Here is a 24,808-nt window from a genome sequence, read left to right as displayed (position 1 = left end):
ATCCCTAGGAACAATTTTAACCCTTTGATCGCCCCTGATAAGCTCTTCCCTGCCAGTGTCATTAGAACAGTGACAGTGCATTTTTTTAAGCACTGATCACTATTGGTGTCACTGGTCACAGTGCGGAGACAGAGCTGCCATCCGCCTGCTCAGCGGGGGATCGATCCCCCGCTAAGGAAAAAAACAGTCAGCCGACGGAGCGGCAAGTGTGAAAGGGGCCTTAGACACAGAAGTACAGGAGCCTTGCAAGTAACACAGTGTTAATTTTGGCAGCAAAGTTTTAGTTACAGTCTTGACTAAAATGTCGTTATATTTTAGTCGACTAAAATCACATACACTTTAGTCAACTACTAATCAAATAGGTTTAGGTAAAATGTAATGCATTATTTATACATTCCGCTAGAATTTCCAAACAAATTATATACTCCTGGAGGGAAAATCAAATGGGTTATTATTTATGGTATTAACGTTTGAACATGCACTACAGACACAGATTTAGCCATTGTGATATAGAACGTCTTTGTTTATGAAACTTGGATTTATTTAGAAAATACATTATATATTAATCACAATGACTAAACCAGGGTTTGTAGTGCATGTTAAAACATTAATACCAGAAATAATAACATATTTGATTTTTACTCCAGGAGTATATAATTTGTTTGGAAATTTTTGACAAAAAGTTTAAATAATGCATTACCGTTTACATAAGCCCATTCGATTTGTAGTCGACTAAAATGTACTGGAGATTTTAGTCGACTAAAATGTACTGGAGATTTTAGTCGACAAACAAAAAATTCAGATGACCAAAAAACTAAAATAGCTTTTTAGTCAAAAAACTAAAATATGACTAAAACTAAACTGCCATATTAGTCAGAATAGGACTAAAGCTAAATTAAAAAAATTACATCAAAATGAACACTACTCTGCTTGCCCAATTCTAAATCAGCAAAACTGATTATTTTTTTTCCCCAAAAATGTTGTTCTTTTCTTGTTCAGCAACAAATAAAAACCCCAGTAGTGATTAAATGCCACCAAAAGAAAGCTCTATTTGTTTTAAAAAATATCTAATTTTTTTTATATGGGTACAGTGTTGCATGACTGTCGAAGTGTGACAGTGCTGAAAGCTCAGAATTGGTCTGGGCAAGGAGGGGGTTTAAGAGCCCAGTGGGCAAGTGGTTAAACATGTATTGCACTACCGCATAAGTGGGGGGCATCTACTAAGCTACTAAAGACAACATTTGGAAAAAGGCTTTTCTTATATTTTTTCCTAATATTTAATGTTGGTAATATATTCAGGTAATATGTGTAATGACATCACAGCCAATAGAGTTTACAGTTTTTTCTTGTTTTTTTTTGTATTTTAAAGTTGCACTTCTGTTTGTCAAAAAGCAATATTTTTGTTTATGAAACTTGGCATTATTTATAAACAAAAATATTGCTTTTTGACAAAACAGAAGTGCAAATTTAAAATACAAAAAAAAGAAAAAAAAAAAAACGTATCCACTCTATTTTCTGTAGTGTCATATTACCTCAATTACCAACATCAAATATTAAGAAAAAATATTACGAAAATCCTTTTTCTTAATTTTTTCTCTTTCGGCAGCTTAGTAGATTCCCTCTACTTACGCAGTAGTGCAATAAATGTTTAAAATTTAATGTGCTATTATTACAGGCTCTGGATGGAGTTGTGTTGCCGATTTAGAAATGGTCAGCAGAGTAGTGTTCATTTTTATGCCAATTTTTGATTTAGTTTTAGTCAGTCTTGACTAAAAAGTCATTTTAGTTTTAGTCGTATTTTAGTCATCTGAATTGTTTTATTCGTATTTTAGTAGACTAAAATGGTGTTTAGTCTACGGAATTATTTTAGTCGACGAAATTAACACTGGTACACATTGGACAAATGGCTGTGTCAGAGGGGACCTTGTGGAAGCCTGGCTTTTAGCTCAAATATTATACCAATGCATCTTGTGCAATGCAGTGTGTAAAGTCTTCAAGGACAGGAGTTCCTATGTTGGAGATGGTAAAGCCCTTAAATCTTTTCCAGAGTAGAAAAGACCAACACTTATTGTAACAATAAAATGCGAATAGGGTTAAAGGAAATCTTTTTTTCCCCCCATTAGTAAAAAAGTAGAGCGAAGGGGAGGAGGACAGCATTTGGGGAGAATTGTGCACCTCCTGTAAAAACAAGGGGGGGGGGGGGTTGGAGAAGAAGCAAATGGATGTAATCCATATAGCATAGGATACATATTTAAGCGAAAATTGTGAAAACCTCTCCAATAAATAGCTACCTCAATTTATTCATTGAGAAAAACAAAAAGGTCATGTTTCCTGCACTAGATCAGTCGCCCAAGCTCTAAGCCATAGGATTCTGCGCATATGCACAGAGAGTAATGACATTCTGGGGATCTGATAGAAAGTTGTAACTTTGAGTAAAGATTTGGTTTATCCACCTCAGAAAAAAAAATTCATGAATTTCTCCAGCCATAGTTTGGACAAGTGCTAAGGTGAAAACCGCTGACTGTAGAGCAGGGCGTTCTAGTGCAAAGGAGTTTTTAGATAAGTCTCCAAATGTCTATCCACTGAATCTTTAAAAGAAATGTGCACTCACTAGAGATAGTAGATTCAGCATTCAGTGCAAGAATAGCCAATTTCCACAGTAGGGACAGACCATTTTGTTAAAATCTATAGGATAGAAGGCTATCAAATTGTCAAATGATGGCATCCTGCAGCCAACCACACTCGCACCTCATGTTAAGGTAGGAAATAAGTCTTCAAAAAGGAAAAGGTGTTTATCACAGTAGCAAAAAAACCGGAGCCTTGCAGAACAGGCGGATATACTTAGAGGACACTAGGGGGCAAACCAGTCTCCTGCAGGTAGCAGTATATACAACCCATGGTCTATGAATTGATTCCTGTGTGCTGTAAAGGCACCTAATAAAAACAGTTTCCCCTGTTCAAAAGCAGAAACGCATATCCAGTATCACTGCATTAGAAAATGCTAAACGTTGTTAACATAGGTAACACTGACATTGGGCTGGAAGCATTTATACATTTATTCTGGGTCAGCATGAAAATCAATGGTACAGAAAACAGAATACATATATACATATACACATATACACACACACACACACACACACACAGTGCCTTGCGAAAGTATTTAGCCCCCTTGAACTTTGACCTTTTGCCACATTTCAGGCTTCAAACAAAGATATAAAACTATAATTTTTTTGAAGAATCAACAAGTGGGACACAATCATGAAGTGGAACGAAATTTATTGGATATTTCAAACTTTAACAAATAAAAAACGGAAAAATTGGGTGTGCAAAATTATTCAGCTCCTTTACTTTCAGTGCAGCAAACTCTCTCCAGAAGTTCAGTGAGGATCTCTGAATGATCCAATGTTGACCTAAATGACTAATGATGATAAATAGAATCCACCTGTGTGTAATCAAGTCTCCGTAAAAATGCACCTGCACTGGGATAGTCTCAGGAGGTCCGTTTAAAGCGCAGAGAGCATCATGAAGAACAAGGAACACACCAGGCAGGTCCGAGATACTGTTGTGGAGAAGTTTAAAGCCGGATTTGGATACAAAAAGATTTCCCAAGCTTTTAACATCCCAAGGAGCACTGTGCAAGCGATAATAGTGAAATGGATGGAGTATCAGACCACTGCAAATCTACGAAGACCTGGCCGTCCCTCTAAACTTTCAGCTCATACAAGGAAAAGACTGATCAGAGATGCAGCCAAGAGGCCCATGATCACTCTGGATGAACTGCAGAGATCTACAGCTGAGGTGGGAGACTCTGTCCATAGGACAACAATCAGTATACTGCACAAATCTGGCCTTTATGGAAGAGTGGCAAGAAGAAAGCCATTTCTTAAAGATTTCCATAAAAAGTGTTGTTTAAAGTTTGCCACAAGCCACCTGGGAGGCACACCAAACATGTGGAAGAAGGTGCTCTGGTCAGAGGAAACCAAAATCAAACTTTTTGGCAACAATGCAAAACGTTATGTTTGGCGTAAAAGCAACACAGCTCATCACCCTGAACACACCCATCCCCACTGTCAAACATGGTGGTGGCAGCATCATGGTTTGGGCCTGCTTTTCTTCAGCAAGGACAGGGAAGATGGTTAAAATTGATGGGAAGATGGATGGAGCCAAATACAGGACCATTCTGGAAGAAAACCTGATGGAGTCTGCAAAAGACCTGAGACTGGGACGGAGATTTGTCTTCCAACAAGACAATGATCCAAAATATAAAGCAAAATCTACAATGGAATGGTTCACAAATAAACATATCCTGGTGTTAGAATGGCCAAGTCAAAGTCCAGACCTGAATCCAATCGAGAATCTGTGGAAAGAACTGAAAACTGCTGTTCACAAATGCTCTCCATCCAACCTCACTGAGCTCGAGCTGTTTTGCAAGGAGGAATGGGCAAAAATTTCAGTCTCTCGATGTGCAAAACTTTTAGAGACATACCCCAAGCGACTTACAGCTGTAATCGCAGCAAAAGGTGGCGCTACAAAGTATTAACATAAGGGGCCTGAATAATTTTGCACGCCCAATTTTTCAGTTTTTTATTTGTTAAAAAAGTTTGAAATATCCAATAAATTTCGTTCCACTTCATGATTGTGTCCCACTTGTTGTTAAAAAAAATTAAAGTTTTATATCTTTATGTTTGAAGCCTAAAAATGTGGCAAAAGGTCGAAAAGTTCAAGGGGGCCGAATACTTTCGCAAGGCACTGTACATACATATATTATACATATATATATATATATATATATATATATATATATATATATATATATACACACACACACACACACACGTATATTATATATATATATATATATATATATATATATATATATTCCACACAAACAGTATCTCACAAAAGTGAGTACACCCCTCACATTTGGTCTTTTCTTATAACACTGAAGAAATTACACTTTGCTACAATGTAATAACAGTGTAAATTTGCTGATTGACAGTGATTGACTCAGCAGTGAAACTTATTTTTAAAAATTATATTTTGCACTTGCTAAAAAAGTTCTTGAACTGGAAAAATAAATGAAATCCAATGCAGCTACCACATCTGGACTGTAGACCTGCAATTTGTTAACTTTTTGTTCTTGGTCCTAGGTATATCTTAAGGCCCATATTAATATAAAAGGGTGCTGCCCATACCAATTAGAAGGTTGTCAGATGAGCAAGCACAACCTCAAAATCTTTAAGCACGTAAACTAGTTACAAGTAAAAACGGAAGCTATGCTGACCAGCGTTTAGTTTAATAAAGCTATCACAAAAAAATTTCTAACCAGTCCAGCTGACTGGATGTGGCAGATGTAGCTACCAACCCACCCTCAATGTCATCTCATGTGTATGAGTAGCTGAGCTCCTTTTTAAAATGATTAGTCTGCACTTCACTAAAATCAATGTACTTCAAAATGATGTAGGTGTCACCACAAGAGATTGTAACCGATCACCCAAAAAAAAAAAAAAAACCCATTCAGTTTAAAATAGAAATGAAAGGCGAAACAATTTTGTATAAATATAAAAATTAATTATAAATACAATTTTTTCCTTTTTTTTTTTTTATAAGTGATCATATCCCCTCTGTTCTCAACTGCCTAAGAGCTGGGGGAGGAGAAGCAGCAGTACACAGAGCTTCCCAGTGAATGGCTGTGTCAGGAAAAGTCTGATCATTGGAGAGCAGCATAGCGTGCTCTCCTGCTTAGTGTGGTCAGTTTTTAATAGGAAAGCAGATGGACTGCAGGCATATATCAGGGATATGAAGTTTTGGAGTAACAAACATCTTATGCTAGGTTTGCACCTATGTGCTTTGGTAACACACATGTGTTTTCACACATTGCATTAAGGCAGCTCATTGCACCAAAATCATACCAAAGAAGTGCATGCACACACATTTTAAATGCAGTACACCACAATGCATGGTAATGCGCTACTATGTCCTGTGGTGTGGAGTGCTGTGCTGCACTGCACGTACACTGAAAAGCCATTAGGAATAAATAGCACTACAGGGCATCAGCAAGACAAAAATGTTGCTGCAGTGTACATATGTGAATGGAGCCTTAGTCTCCCATGTGGTTCAGGCCTAAACCACAGCCAATTGGCAGTTTAGTCACATGGAGAATATTACATATTACAGTCACAAATACTGTTGCTATTTCACATGAAAAGCTAGCAGATGAGCAGCAAAGAGGTTCTTACCCTGCAAACAAAGCACTCCGGGTGCCACAAAGTGTTCAGAGCAGATATATAATTTTCCAAGATGGCATGAGTGCATCCACCACATTTGGGGGCAAACATGTCAAAGTAATCCTTACGACAATAAGCCTTCCCATCCCTCTCATGGAAGCCTGTGAAATGGAGATATGTTAGAACAAAAAACACATGCATTATCCCTTTTTTATACATTAACACTTTAGAAATACACCCAAAGAAATGTATTACAACAATTTTCACATTGCTTTTTGAAAAACCACACCTGGGTTAATGAAGTATATTACCTTCTGGGCCAAAAAATGCTCCGCACTGTGCACAGAAGAAATGCTCAGGATGCCATGTTCTGTCTAATGCAGTCACAACTTTCTATTGAGGAAGGGGATAAAATACAATGTAATAAGCCTAAGACAGAAAAAAACACTATGTCCTTTTACAAACAAAGCACTTACATCCAGTATGGGCCCATTACAGTAGAAACAGCGTGGAGAGAATAGATTATGATAGTCTTTTTCACAGTAAGGCTGACCATCTCGCTCAAAGAAGTTGCGTGATCCAATTTCTTCCTGGCAGTGTGTGCATACAAAGTGTTCAGGATGCCAGGTTCTTCCCATAGCTGTGACAACCTGCACACAAAAATATTGTCAGTGTCGGCTGAAGGTTTACTAAGGACCTTTCCTTTCAACACCAACAAAATATACTCACCTGACCAGCAATTGGCTTCTTGCAAGCTCCACAAACACCCTTAGCCACTGTGGCTACTCCCAGCTTGTTAAGGTCAGACTGCAGGCTGCCCAGCATGTTGTCCAGCTGACTGCCTGGCTTTGGAACACTGGAAGGAGGAGAGCTATTCACAGACTTTCCTTGAGCCATGAACTGTAAGAAGAAAAAAAATAAAGGGCAAGCTTTGAGTTATAGAATCCAGCTCCCCAATGCACTTCCAATTTCAAATTGGATGGACAGATTGACATTTTAAGTCTATCACACAGAAAGTATATACCAAAGATGTTTCATTAGCAGTAAGGGACCTAGAGGAAGGATTACGATAGTCATAACCATTTATGAAATCCTCATCTTCCTGTGAAGCCCACGAAGAGGAAGGTGGAAGGAAAGAAACCAATGACTAAACACCAATACAAAAAGAAAAAAAAAAGGATGATGACTAAGCCACTGCACAGGATGCTATCCAGCATGCAAATTGACACACCGACTAAACACATGCACCATTTATGTTAATTTTAAAGCAGATATGCCACCTAGTTTTCAACAAATGTATTTACCAAAAGGGTTTATGAAACTGTACTTTTCCATAACTCTAAAAAGGTCAAAGACCTTGCACAGTAAAACAACCTGCCTTATCTGGAGAAGGGTTCAGAGGAGGACGTGAAGGAAAGCCTGCCACATCAGTGGAAGCAAAAGGTGAGATCATCTGAAAGAAGGTTCAAATTGGTCTTATTGAAAAAGCCAACTGACCTATGCTGAAGAGACAACACTGAAAAACCAACACGGACCCAATTTCCCCAAACACAAGATATAGATCCCTCAATAGATTACTAATTTCAGTAAATTCTTGCAGCCACCAGATGGCCACAATCAACATATGTTTTGGTTAAACCATGATCACTTAGAGCCGGTTCACACTGGGGTGACTTGTCAGGCGACCTGGTCGCCTGCCATAGATTAGCACAGGACCCGTTCTAATAGGAGCGAAAAAAGTCGCTCTGACTTAGAAAAAGGGTCCTGTACTACTTTGGGGCGACCTGGAGCGACCTGCATTGACTTCAATGATATGAAGTCTGTGCATGCCGCTCCGAGGTCGCGGTGCGCGCTGTGCACCGTGACTTCATAGGTCGCCCCGGCAAGTCGGGTCACTCCTATGTGAACCGGCTCTGAATGTTAACATTCAATTGTGTTTTGCTTCTTTTTATTAAGCCTATACAATCACAGACAGCATTTAACATATTCCTGCCTGAATAGGTGGAAAGAGTGGATGATCATCCGTCTGGCAAGCAACAGAAATGTGGGACTTGGGAGCAGGCAGGGTCCTTGAGGGAGCAGAGGTGAAGACCCATGGGGCAGGAGGTTCTTCTCGATAGGGAATTTGAGGTATTTCCTGCAGAGGTACTACTCTAGACAAATCCTGATAATCATCGCTATATCTTTTCCAAGAAGGTGGTGGTTGAGGAGGTAGTGTACTCAATGCAGAAGGAGGCAAAGGAGGGAGAGTGGGGGGTAAAGGAGGTGCAGGAGGAGGAAGAAGAGGGGAGGGTAATGAAGTAACAGTAGCAGTGGTAGGAGGAACTGGAGTAGAAGGAGGTGGAGGAGGTTGAGCTGGTGATGTAGATTTAGACACAAGTCTGGTCATCTGCAGTGTGCCAGGCGGAGAAGTAGTGACAGATAATGTCTTTCTCACGAGTTGTGGAGAATCCGGGGGTATGATTATCTAAATAGAAAACAGTGAGATAAATGAAGTCAATAAAGAAAGGAATAAATAGGGAACATAATGTGTTTCATTTAAATAAAGATGTGGTTGATGCTGCAAGCATTGCCAAAAGCAACTGTTTCATCACAAACCAACAATCAATTCCAAAACATATTCTAGGTAACAGCCATCTGAGTCAGCATGCCCAGTGGAGATTCATATACTGCCATAGCCTCATCTGGATAAAACCTTGTCCTCTATATGGGCTTATTCCATAGATCTAGGGAAGTTGCTCTTTAGTACTGTGACTGTCATAAGAAATTTCAAAACAATAACCACAAAGGTTAAAAAAGGAGGAACTGTTGCACTTGTATGTGCTATTCATGCTGAAAAAAAGTTCCTTGCACATTATATATGTGAAAAAACTGTTGTCCATTTATGTTAAAGGGCAAAAAAGCTCTGGGGAAAAAAAAAAAAAAAAAAAGGTGACAATGGACTGCTGAAAAAATGCTGGAAGGCAAACATTTAAAAATGTTACAATTTAGTGACTTATCTGGTCCCAAATCTTCAGTGTGTCCATGCAAAGCATTCTTTAGTCAGACACATGCACTAGTTGTACCTTCTCCACCCTTTGTTCTGATGTTCGCACATTTTTAGCAGGCTGAGATGTAATAATTACTCCCTCGGTCAGCCAATTATCTTCTGGGCTCTTGCAAGTCTCCTGCTTGTCTATGCCAAATCGCCCGTGTAGTTCCTCAATAAGTCGGTCTTGTGAAGGACTCTTGTTATATATAGCCGGTCCAAATTTTCTCCGAGGAGAAAGGTCCCGAGACATTGGATGCACATTAGGCGATTCTTTTGTCCTTTTGATCACAGACTTTATCTGAATATTAAATACAGTGTTACTGGACAGCAGCACACAATGTGCCTAACAAAATGCCCAAGTTTAATCTCTAAGAGCACACTGCACTCAATGTGAGGTACTAAATGTCCTTATTAGACATCATTGTTCTAAGAACTGTAGTAGATACTACAAACATTCCAGGATGTGTTAGCGGTCATCAGCTTCTTCAAATACTAATGAAGCTGAATTTGCATGCACCTACAGAAAAGACACTTCAGACATGCACATTACGCCATGCACAGAAAACTCCATGCTTGCCTGACGCGAGGCTGAGATTCGTTCCTGTACTGAAGTCTCTGGAAATGTTACTTGGGAAGATTCCTGAGCCCAACAAGGCTCCAGATGTGCTGCTTCAGACTGGACCCCAAATGTAGTATGCTGTTGAAGAACTCCATTGGGGACAATGCTACCAGCCCGATCACCAAAAGACGGCAAAAAAGTGTGGTCATTCACTAGTTCAGTACCTGCACCCATTACTGGGTCTTCAGTTTTTTCTGGGGTTGAATTTTGTGGGTGTGAAAGTTGTGATAAATCACGTGATCTTATCGCAGACCTGTCTGTTCCATGAAGTGGATCAGTAACTCCATCAGGCTGAGCAGCATTCATTGATTTTGTATATTCTTGATGAACAAAATCAACCTCCTTGACTTGAGGCTTTTTGAAAAAGCTTGGAAGATAAATGTCTGTTCTCAGATTGTATGCACTGAAAGGGCTATACGTTGGCAGGTCCTTGCTGGCATTATCCATCTCTAAACCATAACTTTGTAGGATAGTTTCTTTCCTGAAAGAGGGCGATGAAATTGAGCCGTCCTCCTCCTCAATGTGCAGGAGAACACCAGGACTGCTAGGTGTGACAGACTTACACGCACTCTCTGGCCTTGTGTGCAATGGAGTTGGTGGAAGACTACTACAAAGATCAGAAATGGGCTCAGAAACAGCATGACATGTCTGCATTAGAGGTAGAAAGGAAAAAAAAAAGTGAAACAAAAAGTAGTTATAGGGGAAAAAAAAGTGGCATTGAAAGCATGTAATAAAAATTAGATCAATGCCCACTTAGAACAAATAACTCCGGTGTGCAGAGATTTTATTCATGCAAGAAGCATTACATTTCACAATTCATAGGATGTACCAGGGGTGTCCAAACTACAACCTTCAAGCTGTTGTGGAACTACACGTCCCATGAGGCATTGTAAATCTCTGACATTTACAAACATAACAACGCATGATGGGAATTGTAGTTCCTGAACAGCTGGAGGGCCATAGTTTGGACACCCCTGGTGTAGGCAATGCCTGTATTGAGCTACAGATGTGTAGGACAGATGCCTCTCGTAAAACACTTTCTGCAGGTTATGTAGGAAAGAGAAAGTTAGGTGTGACTGGAGGGAAGATGGAACATTTTCAAAACACTTTCAAAGAAAGAAACTGAATTTTAAAAATGAAGACTTTGCATTTAAAGGAGTAAAACTGGACAGCCAAAAGAAAGTATACAATGATACAAGGCTCAAAGACCCAGCATGTCACATGGCTATTGATTTATTTAAGTGGGGCTTTTAGATTTTTTTTCTTTAATTGCTCCTGCAATTGGGGGGGGGGGGGGGGGTGATCCCTACTGGAGCTCACAGCTTTAAATGTGAAGATGTAGCCTAACCTATTTAAGCAGTATCCTTCATTTGGTTTTATGCTCGAAGTTTAAAATATACTGTATGATTTTTTACATATTTATAGCATTAACTCAACTAATTTCCTTAAAAATGTAGTTGGAGTGCCTATTTCCACCTATTCAAATGCATTAAAGTGTGTGTCACCATAATGAGATAACATCCAGTACACACATAGTTTTGCACTGTATTGCTTAACTACTCTTCCAGGCCAATGCTGACATTTCGGTCACACATGTAAAAATCAGAATTTTTTGCAAGAAAATCACTTCGAATTCCCAAGCATTATATATTTTTTTAAGCAGAGACCTGAAAGCAGAAGTACAGCTTAATACCTTAATAAATTCTCCCCTGCAATCAATAATGTGAGCAAAACCAATATATGACAGTGTAGCTGGAAGTGTTTTGGGGTCTCAGCTCACAGTCTAGAATGATAGTAGAGGCAACCACAGGAAGTCTACGTTTCCACTGGAGCGGCTAATCAATGACACTCGTTCCCATCAACGCGACCTTGAAAAAGGTCCCTGTACTACTTTGATGCAACTTTTGATGTGGCTTTTGATCCAGAGTATAAAGTTGCATTCTAAATCGCAATAGTGGAAATGTAGACTAAAGCTCCATTTCCACTAGTGCGACACATCATGCGACTTTGGACACACAAAGTTGCATGACAAGTCACAGCCCATAGATTTCAACGGCACCTGCTCCCATCTATGGGACTTTGGAAATCAGCAATCTTGAAAAAGGTACCTGCACTAATTTGATGCAACTTTTGATGCAACTTTGATCCAGAGTGTAAAGTTGCATCAAAGTCGCACTCTAAATTGCAACAGTGGAAACGTAGACTAAAGCTCTGTTTCCACTAGTGTGACTTGTCATGTAACTTTGGACACACAAAGTTGCATGAAAAGTCACAGCCCATTGATTTCAATGGCTCCTGTTCCCATCTATGCGACTTCGAAAATCAGCGAACATGAAAAAGGTACCTGCGCTACTTTGATGCGACTTTGATCCAAAGTGTAAAGTTGGATTAAAGCTGCACTCCAAAGTCACACTTTAGCCTAGTGGCTAGGTTTCCACTAGTGCGACTCTTGTGTGATTTAGAGTGCAACTGAGTCCAGCTTTGATCCAACTTTACACTCTCTGGATCAAAGTCCCATCAAGGTAGTGCAGGCACCTTTTCAAAGTCGCTGATTTTCAAAATGGCAAAGATGGGAACGGGTATCATTGAAATGAATGGGCTGTGACTTGTCATGCGACTCAATGTGTCCAAGTTGCACGAAAAGTCGCACCAGTGGAAAAGGAGCCTAAAACTCATTACTCACATGTAATGAGCAACAGAAATCGATCTGTATCCGTCTAACTTTCAAAAATGTTCCTTTGTACCCTATTTCTTTCATTTATTGCGCCTGTCACATGACCCCCATCTATCTTTACGCCAAGTAAATAGATACCAAACAGGTCTCATTTTAAAATTGTGCACACCCGTGGAAGGTCAACAAACTACGGTACATTAAATTATCCTTAGACAATGCTTTAAAAGTCTTCACAGGTTACCAGCTTGGAGTTAGAGGGAATCTGTCACTAGAATTATTGCCATTACTCTGATGTTTGTGGTGATACCACACGTGTGGTGCAATCATCGTTTCTATATGCGTGCGGGACTGACAATTTTTTTAATTTACATTTTTATACTGTACTTATTTTTTTTTCTTTTTCATCAACTTTATTGCTATCACGAGAGATAAAGAACATCCCTTGTGATAGCATGTGCCGTGACTGATCCCCTTTATGGAGAAATCTGGAGTCTTTAGGACCCCAGATCTCCACTCTGGCCTCCAAAGCAGCAGAGCAAACCAAGTTTGGTTTGATCTGCTGCTTCACAAGCCAGTGATGGCATGTCAACAGAAATTGAAACCGGAAGTGACAAAAGTTTGCTGTTTTGCCCAAACAAATCATTTACTACACCAACAGGTGTGCCCACTGGGCATGCTGTAAAAACTATGTATCCTCCGCTACATAGAGTACTGTGTATAGGCTGTGGGACGCAAACACCCATTCAACACTTGGCAAAAAACTGAGTTGGGCTGAGCAGTGCTGAGCCATTCACAGGCATCTTTAATACTCTGAACACAAAGCTTCCGCTGATTGGCTGAGGTGGAGATCGTAATTTCATCCATCCACCTCGCCAACTCAGCCAATCAGAGGAAGTATTCTCTGAATCAACACAAAGCTTCCTTTCACTAGCCGAGGTAGAAAGGGGGGGGGGGAAATGTTGAAGTCACGATCCCCAACCCAGCCAAAGGAAGCCGTTTCCTCTAGCTTCTCTGTATTCGGGCTCCGCCCAACTCAATTTTGTTCCAATTGTGGAACAGAATGTTTACATCCCACAGACCGAACACTAGGCTGTATATACTGTACGTACCTGAGGCTGCCCCAGCTGCCTCACCTGTTAGTTTAGGAAATTGTTTGGGTCAGCCTGGCCAAAATAAACTAGTTAAAAGAATGTAAACCTGGAGATCAGTTTTTACCTGCTGCAAAAAAAACCCAAAGGTGTGAATAGGCTTTTAGGAACTGACAGAAGTATGTTTTAACCACTTGCTGACCAGCCCAGCCACTGTAGTTTCGGTGGCAGCTCGGCTTTGTTACGTGAAACGACACATGTATGTCGCTTCGTGTAGCAGTTAGTGTGGGCACCTGTGTATGCACCGATTGGCTAGAGGGGGAGCCAATCAGTGGGTCCAGCAGGCACGATGTCCGCCGGGCAAAAAAAAAAAATTTGATGTATGAATAATATAAATTATGGGGGATACATAGTCCCTTAAGAAAGGCAAGGAAAGGAAACCCTAGTTGTCATGCTTGGATGGAACTTTTTAAAATGCGGTTTTATATATCGGGTTCTAAGTAAAACATGCATTTTGCTAGGTATAATATGGTTTGCACGAATGCACTTGTTTGCACCTGGACATTTGGTAGACATAAGAAACAAACACTGCACTCTACCAAACAACTAGTATTTAGATCAGTCAAGCACTGGTTTGTATTGCATGGTATGAAAAAGCAGCTCTCGAGACTGGTAATTTTTCTGGTTTTCATTTTAAAAAAGTGAAACTTCCAGTGGTTCGCTGCATTTACAAAGACGTTTCTGTTCTTGTCCATCTATTCCTGCATTTTATAGCACGGCATGAAAGTTTCTTATTGTATTATACAACATACAGTAGTATGGTAGCCAGATAGTTGCTAAGGAAAAACATTATGAAATCACCAAGTTCATTTGTTCATTTGACAGCTCTACAAACTAACTATAGATAACACACAAAAGAAAAAGAAATTAGGCTTACCATACTTAATGCTGCCAGCACTTGATTTTTTAATACACCATATTGCAGAAAAATGAACACGCTGATTTTGGTCTAAAATGCCTGCTTGAAATGCTATTTTATACAGTATGAAATATTCAGAACCAAATTAGTCATTGCAGAATGTAGGATCTGCTCTAAAGTTAGACTCCTACTTTCTATCGGGTCTCTCCTCCCCCCCCCCCCACTCGTAGCCCTTGGCAATCGGGGCAGGGCCTCCCAGATTCTGAGCTCGGGAAAATGGCCCTCTATAGAAATTGACCAGCTTTGTTGGTCCCTATAAACTCCCATTTTGAAAGGCTCTACATGTACACTATTCCCAATCCTGGGAACTTTGCTCGACGACTAACTGACTTCGAAGACTACCGCTCGGAGGTGGGCCTTCTGCCCTGCACTCTTTCCATGTTTACTTTTCATGTCGCTGGAACAACCCTACCCCGGCTCATTAAAGGGTGGGAATCGGACTTGAAAACGCACCTTCTCTTTGGCCCAAGTGCAAAATATTATCAACCTGGCACTTAATCTTTCATCTGTACGAAACTCCAGGAGACTGACTTCAAACTGTTGACTAGATGGTACTTGACCCCCCACCAGTTACACAAATACTATCCCAACACACCTGTGACCTGTTGGAGATGCCAGGGAGACCGCGGGACGTTGCTCCACATCTTTTGGGACTGCCCTACTCAGACAATATTGGTCTGAGGTTAGAAAACATAGCCCAGAAATTTACAGACCGCCCTTTACCAGATGATCTGGACTTTTTCCTCCTACAGGTCTCTAAAATACTGGTAAGACACTACAAGAAATCCACCCTTAGACACTTAATGAATGCCACTAAAGCCTGCATTCCACCCCTCTGGAAAGATCCACGACCCCCTACCATTAAGCAATGGTTGCGCCGAGTGGAGGGTATTAACAAAATGGAGGATCTGGTCCTTACCGCGCAGCATAAAAGTGAGCTGTACCATAGGACCTGGGATTTGTGGAATATCTTCATTCTCTCAGATGAGGGTGTGGCGTTGTTGCGCTGATGGCTTGGGGAGCGGGGTAACCACCTGGCTGGCCGGGCCTGGGTGTGCCCCCCCCCCCACCGCAATGCTTCTCGCCCGTGGTGCTGCACTTCCTCTCCCTCTGTGTGCGACTATACTTATTGACTCATGGCCTAAACTGTTCCACTCACCCCCCCCCCCCGTCTCTTCCCCTCTCTTCTCTACAAGCCCCCCCCCCCCCCCATTTTTTTTTGTCTGTTCCCCCACTCCCTCCACTATCTCCTTCTGACTGTTTCTATCTTCCTCCTTACACTAAATTAAACTAAAATTCAGTTGTGGGGGTGGGCGACTCCTCACCGCTCTCAGCATGATTTATCTCCTACATCACACTGTGTGCGGTTTCATGTTGATATTTAAATGTTATGCCGAATGGAACATATTGGATCTCTGTATCTGACGCTTCATTTCCTCATCTTGTTTTGATCTTACACAGCTAGATGTATTGCTATTTGAAACTATTGTTGTATTGGTTTGGATTTGCCTATTCCTGCACCAACTAAATAAAATATAAAAAAATAAAAAAACACAATAGGATTTTGTTCTTGCATGTAAAATCTCCAGATGACTGGACACTGATAAACAATGCTGTACATATATCCTTAGCATAACCTCTCCCACTTTCAGCAAGTCTCAGTTTAGAAGCAAGCAAAGAGGAGCAAATTATAAAAACCGAGGGGAGAGGCCTCCAAGAAAATTTTATAGGAAAGTAGGAAATTTCAATGTACATAATTGTACATTACAGGATACATGAACTTAGGCTGGCCATACATGTTGCTAATTTCTTTCCTGTAACCATAGGTTGCAGGAAAGAAATTCCCGATTCCCCCATCAACAGTGTTAATGTGGGAATCCTTCCTGCGGGGCCATTGTCTTCACTGGCGGAGGGGCAGAGAGGGGAAGCTGTCCCCGCCGGGAGAAGACCATTATTGCTAGCGGCTGTAGCAGCCGCCAGCGATAATCGCAGGTAAAACGCGACATTCTGGCTGTACCCAAGCTGATCGATCAACTTAGTACATGCAGCCTGCCCATACACCCTTTTAATGTCAGATGGTTCCTGTTGAACTGGCCAAGATTCAAACCATGTATAGCCTGCCCTACTCTTACATGATTGTGATGTCCCAAAGCAATACAAACGAGGAGCAGACAACACACACTAACAGACCCATAAAAACGAGCTAACACAAGTTTCAAAATCTCAGAGCAGCCTGAAATATGTGCCCAAAACTGCCATCCAAGACCAGAACATGGAAACCCCATAAACCTTAACAAAACATGTAAACATTTTCCTGGAATGTGACAGAGCAGGACATAAAGAAAAAAAAAAAAAAAAAAAACACGTCTCGATTAAGGTGGAAGCAAAAAACCACCTTGGAGAGAAAGGAGACCTTGAAGCTCAATACAATCTTATCCTTGTGTAACACCAAGAAGAGCTCTTTACAGGATAATGCTGTTAACTCAATTCTAGCATAGATGACAGCAATGAGGGAGGCAACCTCGTTAGTGAAGGTAGACTGGGAAATCTCCCTTAATCCCTGTACACGGGCCAAATGCTGGCCGACATTGACTGGTTTAAAAAAAAATAAAAATAGCTGACATTCGGACCGTGCATATGCCAGTCGGTCTGACAGAAGCTGGCCATGCGGACGAGCATACTGGAAACCCAGCAGCTGATCGGAGTGTTCTGGCATCTGTGAAAACAGCTCAGAAGCCTCAACCGGAGCTGAAGGTTTTTTTTTCCCATTTAACCTCCTCCAAATGGGGCAATGCATATAAACGGCCGGGTGGGAGCTTCCTCCTGAGTGTACGTTCCTTAATGTCCTTCAGGAGGGAGATCGCGCAGCTGCGCGATCCCGGCGTGCCGCCTGTGCCCCTTGGACACAGCGAAACATCGCTCGGCAGGAGGGCTCTGTGATTGGCCCTCCCAATCACATGACGGCTGTGTCCAATCATAGCCGTCATATAAAGTTGACAAAGCCGTTGTAGCGGTATTGGCTCTGCTTCTCCTTACACAGAGCCTGTCAGTGAGAAGAGAATCTGGGCTGCTAGCCAGGGATCAGTGAGTTTTGAGCTGTTTTACTGCTTTTTACACACTGATCACCCAGCTAGTGTCCCAAAAACAGTGTTCCCAACACAGTGAAAACACATCTGTCCCAGTAAAACAATCTGTTACAGTGCTCATCTGACACATGCGCCCCAGTGATCAACATCTGCCACAGGAGTCATCTGCCCACATGGCTAAAAAATTTTGCAGTGAGGAGGCTTTCCATATACTCCAGAGTATGTCAGACGAGAGTAGCGGGGAACTCTCTCTGTCAGACTCGGATAGTGAGTATGAGCCAGTAGAAAGCAGGGGCTCTGAAATAGAAACTGAGGACAACAGAATCCTAAAAAAAGAGGCGCAGGCATCCACCAGCAGTGCAATAAATCCTGTGGCATCCACCAGCAGTGCAATAAATGCTGTGGCATCCACCAGCAGCGCAGCGCTCCAAGATTATAGGCAGGCAGCCACCAGCAGTTCTGCAAGTCCTTTTGCAGTAGCAAGCACAAGCAGGGCAACATTCCTAGAGGATAGGCCAGATGCTAGTAACGGGGCGTCCCATCCACAACAAGGCAGGGCCCATACTTAGCCTCCCTGATGTATTATTATTCTACCCTACATGGCTGCTAGATACTTTGAAGAACCTGTAATTCCCCCTTTTACAGCACAGCCAGGCCCTCAAATACAATCAGAAAATATAACCCCACTTTATTATTTATTTTTCACAGATGATCTGCTGAACTATATCGTGGAGCAGTGTAATCTGTACGCCAACCAAACATATTGCCAGCCATTCCCGATTCTGCCTATGCCTGCCCTTTTGTTTGGAAACCCCTCATTCACTGTGGAAGAATTTAAAATTTTCCTTGGACTAACCCTCAACATAAGGCTGACAAAAAAAAAAAACAACCCATCTATCATATGCCAGTCTACTCCTCTTTGATGCTCAGAACTCGTTACTAAATAATGAGATTTTTACATTTCAACAACAATACATCCCTCAAAATCATCCCGATTATGATCAATTATTCTAAATCAATTTGTTTTGCTTCAGCTTCAAGCAAATGTTTACCCCCGATATAAATATTTATGTAGATGAATCCCTAGTCCACTTCACCAGAAGACTTGGCATTAGGCAATATCTCCTTATTAAACAGGCCAAATATGTGATCAAATTTTACAAAGGCATGCGACAGGGCCACGGGTTACACATATGATTTCAAAATTTGAGGAAAAGGACAGCCAGCTAACCCCTCCTGGATGCCCTACCTATATGGGGACAAGTGGTAAAATCGTCTGGCATGGAACTTCATTACCCAAACTATTGTGGGCAAAGAATTGCAACTTCAAAAAACTCACTATGCTTCTTTCTTATTACCTTGGACTGTCATTTACAAAAAGGGGTCATTTGGGGGGTATTTATACTGTCCTGACATTTTAGGGCCTCCAGAAATGAGATAGGTAGTCAGTAGGGATGCACCGAAACGAAAATTCTGGGCCGAAACCGAAAATGCAGGATGCCCTTGGCCGAAAACTACTTTTTTTCCCCCAAATTATTTTAAAATAGATTGAACAGGGGCATACACCAAAAACAGGCAGCAACGTACACCTGTCGCTGCCACCCTGTCACAGTATATGTACTGTGACGGGTTGGCAAGTGGTTAATTTAATTACCAATGATATTTGTATTATGCAGCATGAGGGGGTTAATGTATTGCCACTGCTGCTGCATTAGTGCAACCAGTATCAGTGTCAATTAACACTGGTTGCACTGATACTGGTTGCATTAATGCAGCACAAGGGGGTTAATTAACTTCCACTGGTCGGTCGCTAATGCATCAGTGACCAGCAGTGGCAATACATTAACCCCCTCATGCTGCATAATACTAATACCATTGGTAACCTCGCCTCAGCGCCCATACACTTTCAAGTGCAACGGTTGACATGTAAGAGCGTGGGAATAACTGAAATGAATTGGCTCTCGTTTCTCAACAGTGAAGTTGTGAAGCCAGCAACCAAGAAGTCGGATAAAGGACTGGCCCCTGGGACAGAAAATCTGATTGAGCCAGGGAGGTGCATGGAGAGTTAGCATTGATTCTCTGAGTATGCCAGATTACCCCAACTATAAAACGGCCCATGTACATGCAAAGCAAACAGGGCTGGAATGTGGAATTCTTCCCAAACCAGAATCAGACCTACTACTCTCACACCTTCCCTCTCCTAACACCTATTCTAACTAAGCTATGTAGCAAAGATTTGTAAACTTACCCATTTTCAGGCAATTCCAGTCCAGTCACATGATCTCCCCTGTGTAAGCCAGCACCCAGATACAAGGGGAAAAAGAGCGCTCGGCCTGGGAGTGGTAAGCTCACCAATAGACTTACTATGGATCCATTGTCCACACTCCCTCCTCTTCCCTGCAGCTGCCGCTTGCTGACAGGGTAGCCGGATTAAGTGACTGGACCGGAGCGGCCTGAAAATCGGCAAGTATAGAGATCTCTCTTACACAAGTTAGTCAAAATAGGTGTTAGGAGGGGGGATGTGACAGATTAAGAGTAGTTAAGTTTCGACCAGAATTGTACTTTAATGTAGAATTAAAGACATTTTTTTATTTTTATTTGGATGAGGTGGAGAAGGGCTATAATTCGTCAGGTTTTTATTGCAATTAGAACAAGAATAGAGGGGAAGTCTTTACATGTGGACATTAGTTGTGAGCCTGGTGACAACCAGGGTCTCCCTTATTTGGAGGGATTTCCTCTCACTACCTGTTTTAGCTATGGGACCGGAAGTAAAGAGAATTTCCACAAGAGGAGGAAAGTTTGGGAGATGAGAAGGTGACAGAAACACACAGCCACGTGGATGAAAAGAGGTGGCGAGGCCTCCTGTGACAGTTGAGAAGTCTTAGGCAAGAGATGCTCCATTAGGCAACCTGCAGAACCATCATCTATTACATTACACCAATGCAAAACTAGAATGTTGCAATGAGCACCAATGAAGAGCGGGTTCTGCAAAGAGCACCAATAAAAAGTTAGTGTTGCTGCTGAGCACTAATGCCAATAAGTGTTTATGTGACTAGTCTTCAGATATTTAGCATGCAATTTCGTTTTATATTTTATTAGCACTTCTTATTTCTACACATTTATTGCAATATCTAAACCTCACTGGTCACACTAATGTAGGCAAAGGTATTGATGAAAAATTTGGGAGGTTCCCTGAGATCCTAAAAATGTTTTCAAGGGTTCTTGGAGAGAGGAGAAAAAAAAAAAAAAAAAAAAAAAAAAAAAAAAAAAAAAAAAAAAAGGTGGAGAAAGGCTAGTTTAGGTCATCAGACATTTTAGCTGGGTTTTGGAGTACAGACCCTCTGAGGGCACAGTCTATAAATAGGAACATAATTACATAAACTCAGCTATAGCGTTGAAAACTCTGACTTTCTTCTGAGAACCTGTGCGACAGGCATTTGTTCCCATACAAAGACTGTAGGAAAACAAAACCCACTTGAAGCAGATCAGAAGGCGATGAACTGCAGGTTAAATTCATCTTTCAAATTCTGATGATCTCAAAGCATCTCAAACTTATGTAATGAAGACAACCCCAAAGTCCATTAAAACAGGCCCTTAGACTTCCAAAATATCTAAACTCTTCTCAAAGTCTTCTTCTTCTCTCAAAGAAACTGAGGTCATAAATAATAAATCTATAGCACATACATTTTCATAATGGGCACAATTCTTTCTCTCTAGTCAAATTAAATAGCTATGCTGAACCAAGTAGAGCGTATTTCCAATTTTCCAGTCAAACTTGAGAAACCCCACTATGCGTTTGTTACGTGCTCCCATTCACAAAGCATACGTAAAAATAAAAAGGCCTTCCTTTTTATAGCTTCTTCTTTGAAAGAGGATTATAGACAACAATGCAAGCTATTCTGAAAAAAAAAATTCGGAGTGACAAAAGTGAACAGTGTTCTGCCAAAAGTTCCAACTTGCCGAGAACTCCAACCCACGTCACTTCCAGTCGGAGATCTCAGCAAGTTGCCGCTACTGCGCATGTGCAAAAGGCAATGCCCGTCCACAGCGAACGCCAACGCAGTGCAAGAGAGTTGGAGTTCTCAGCAGCACAATTCAATGCTACTGCGCATGTGCCCGCGGGTCAACTGTGCCTGACAGTTGGCGCTCTATCCCCCACAGTACTTGTACAGTTGTGAGCGTCCCCAAGTGCTATTTGAATGGAAAGATACACAGGCAGAAGTTAGCTGAGCTAAGCCTGAAAGGGAATGCTGAGATTTATAGCCTCCCCCCCCACACAGGCTACATGGTGGACACACTGATGTGGCACGGGTGGGCGTGAATGAGGCACGGGTGGGGCCGATCAGTGTGTACAGTGTGCGAGGAGAAAGCAGAACCCGGACATGCAGTGTTGACAAATGATCACCCCGTCAGATGATGCGATCACGTGGTAAAGGGCCCCTGTCGTTGGCCCTTTACCACAATTAGCGGGAAGCGCGATTCTGGGAGGACGTCCCTGTACGCCCTCCCAGAATAAGCTGACCACGCTTTGGCCATCATTGGTCTATGCCCCGGTCGGCAAGTAGTTAATTCCCATAGCGTTAGCAATCCGAGAGTACCTGTGAAGGCTTTGCATTACCTATGTTCCATAGTATTTGGCCAAAGACGATCACCATGCCAGTCCCGGTGAAAATTAGGCATTGCCCCCAAAAAAACGTTGTGGCTACTAGAAGTCCTCTAGTAATAGTTTGCCAAGTATGGTGCCCTGAACCCCCGTGGTTTGGGCACTTCCTTTATATAGTAGCTTGGCCTGCTATGTAGATGACCCCCAGGGGCCACACACTTTTGTGGCTGATGCCTAATTTTCACTGCAGGGTTCATACACACTTTCACCAATGAAATTCCATAACTTTTCCATGACTTCACGTAAATATTCATGACCTAATGTTTCATGAAATGTCTATGTATACATGTTAAATAAGAAGAAAATCTATGTCACACCCAGCATATTTTTACTAATATAAATGACAAGCTTTGTAGTGTACAGTGGAATATGAAATATTTATTTAAATAACGCTTGCACAGTAACGACGTTTCATAAAGCCAGCGATCGGATTGGAAGCTGTCGAGCACGCAGCTGCAAACTGGTGCTTTGCACCTTTTGCGTGGCTAGACAGCGCTGCCTCTCCCATGTTCGAAATGTCAAACGTTTTACGACACACTGTACATTTAGCACGTCCCGAGTCCTGATCTTTCTCCAGCCACCTATCATACTTTTATCATGAAGCCATACATTTTTAAAGCTGCATTTCCCTGGCATTGCTGTAACACTGTGAAAGGACTGGTATGGATGGCACAAAATGCAGCACTTAATCTTTTTAGGCCCAAGCCACTGTCATGGAGGTGCAGGCGGACTGGTATGGATGGCACAGACAGTCAGATGCACAAAATGCAGCACAGTAATCTTTTAGGCCCAAGCCACAGTCATGAGGTGCAGGCGGACTGGTATGGATGGCACAGATCTGATGCACAAATGCGGCACTTACTCTTGGAGAAAGAACAGTAATGGGTGCTCCTGCTTGCCGAAATAAAGCAGTTCAGGCAGTCATGAAGGTGCAGCTGGACACTGATATGGATGGCACAGAAATGTACAAAATGCGGTGCTTACTACTCTTAGGCCGAACCCAACAGTCCCACAAACAGGCAGAAAAGAGTTCTCACAGAAAGGCGACTCAGGATTGGATGCTTAATAAATTTATTGACATTTTTTTTACATTCCCCGTATAGGACTGGTACAGTAGGTGTCCTTCCGGGGCCGCAGTTTGCCCTACTATCGGTCACTGGCCAGCAGCAGCCGAGGAGATGATAGTTTACCAATCACTGGCAGCGGGGAGGGCCGGCCGCGGTTTGCCTGGATGTGACTGGCTAGCAGCAGCAAACCAATCACAGGCAGCTGAAGCGTCACTGGAGGGCGGGCCGGTCGCATGAATGTGATGACGCAGGGGTGCAGTAACCGAAACGGTTACCGCCCACTTCCGCGTCATCATCACGTTCATGCGGCCGGCCCGCCCTCCAGTGACGCTTCCGCTGCCTGTGATTGGTTTGCTGCTGCTAGCCAGTTACATCCAGGCAAACCGCGGCCGGCCCTCCCCGCTGCCAGTGATTGGTAAATGATCATCTCCTCGGCTGCTGCTGGCCAGTGACAGCGCACGGGCATACCGCGGACCCGGAAGACAAATAGTATGTGGCACTGGCAAACATTACTGAATAAAATAATACATTACACTAAAGTCTTTAAGCATCCGCTCCCCGCTCCTCCCCAGTATATCTCCATGACTTTTCCAAAACCTTTGTGGAATCCTAAGATTCCATGACCTTTCCAGGCCTGGAAAGTGTCATCTCCAAATTCCAAAACTTTTCCAGGTTTTCAAGGACCGTACGAACCCTGTCACTGGCATGGGGGCCGAATTTGCACAAATACTGTGGAACATAGGTACCAGTGAGCCCTGCTCCGCAGGTGCCATTGGATAGCCAATATGGAGATTAATATGGTACCCTGCTCCACGGTACTGCCCGAGGTCCACACACTCCCAAGAGGCCCCTGAAAAAGTTAACCAGAAAACATTTTAAGAGTGGTAAAGGAAGATCTCCCCTACCTCTGTGCCAAATATGGGCCCCTGGACCTGTTTGGAGCCCGAGCTGGGGCCCCGCCACTGTGCCCACTTGAAGATTGCCATTTAAGCTGACTTAAATTATGGGCCTTGTGGTACCTGAACCCTGGTGGCTAGGGGCCTCAAACTTGGCTCAGATACTATAGAATACCCAAGGGTCACATGCATTTTCCGAAGCTGATGCTTAAATTGTTACAGGGACCTGCATAGGGGTAGATTTGGCTAGCCACTTGGAATACAGGAACTGCAGAGCCCCGCTCTGCAGGTACTGTTGAGCTAAGAGCCACAAACTCAAGTGGCCCTGGAAATAGTTGACCGGGAAATTTTGCGCTAGCGACTCCAAAAGGTTTGGTAAAAGGAAGACCTTCCCTACCTCCGTGCCAAATATGGCCCCCCCCCCCCCCCAGACTCATTCAGGGTCCAAGCTGCGGTCCCTGAAATGTCCAGTCTA

General features: G+C 42.3%; 1 protein-coding gene across 2 annotated transcripts in view; it reads right to left on the bottom strand.

The window, feature by feature from the left end:
* PXN (paxillin) overlaps window positions 1-24,808 on the bottom strand; it is a 113,728-nt gene that overhangs the window by 3,669 nt on the left and 85,251 nt on the right. Inside the window, exons 7-10 of one of the 2 annotated variants that reach the window (XM_082258899.1) lie at window positions 6,960-7,130; window positions 6,707-6,880; window positions 6,542-6,623; window positions 6,243-6,391 (exon numbers count right to left, since the gene is read on the bottom strand). In XM_082258899.1, coding sequence (XP_082115025.1) covers window positions 6,243-6,391; window positions 6,542-6,623; window positions 6,707-6,880; window positions 6,960-7,130 — 576 coding nt within the window. Of the gene's footprint in view, window positions 1-6,242; window positions 6,392-6,541; window positions 6,624-6,706; window positions 6,881-6,959; window positions 7,131-8,190; window positions 8,698-9,295; window positions 9,560-9,838; window positions 10,529-24,808 lie in introns of those variants that run through there. The other variant, XM_082258898.1, reaches the window with a different exon arrangement.

The sequence above is a fragment of the Pelophylax lessonae genome, assembly GCF_965119305.1.
Source record: "Pelophylax lessonae genome assembly, chromosome: 1".
NCBI lineage: Eukaryota > Metazoa > Chordata > Amphibia > Anura > Ranidae > Pelophylax > Pelophylax lessonae.
Note: the sequence above shows the minus strand (reverse complement) of the source record. Positions and strands in the feature narration are given on the sequence as shown.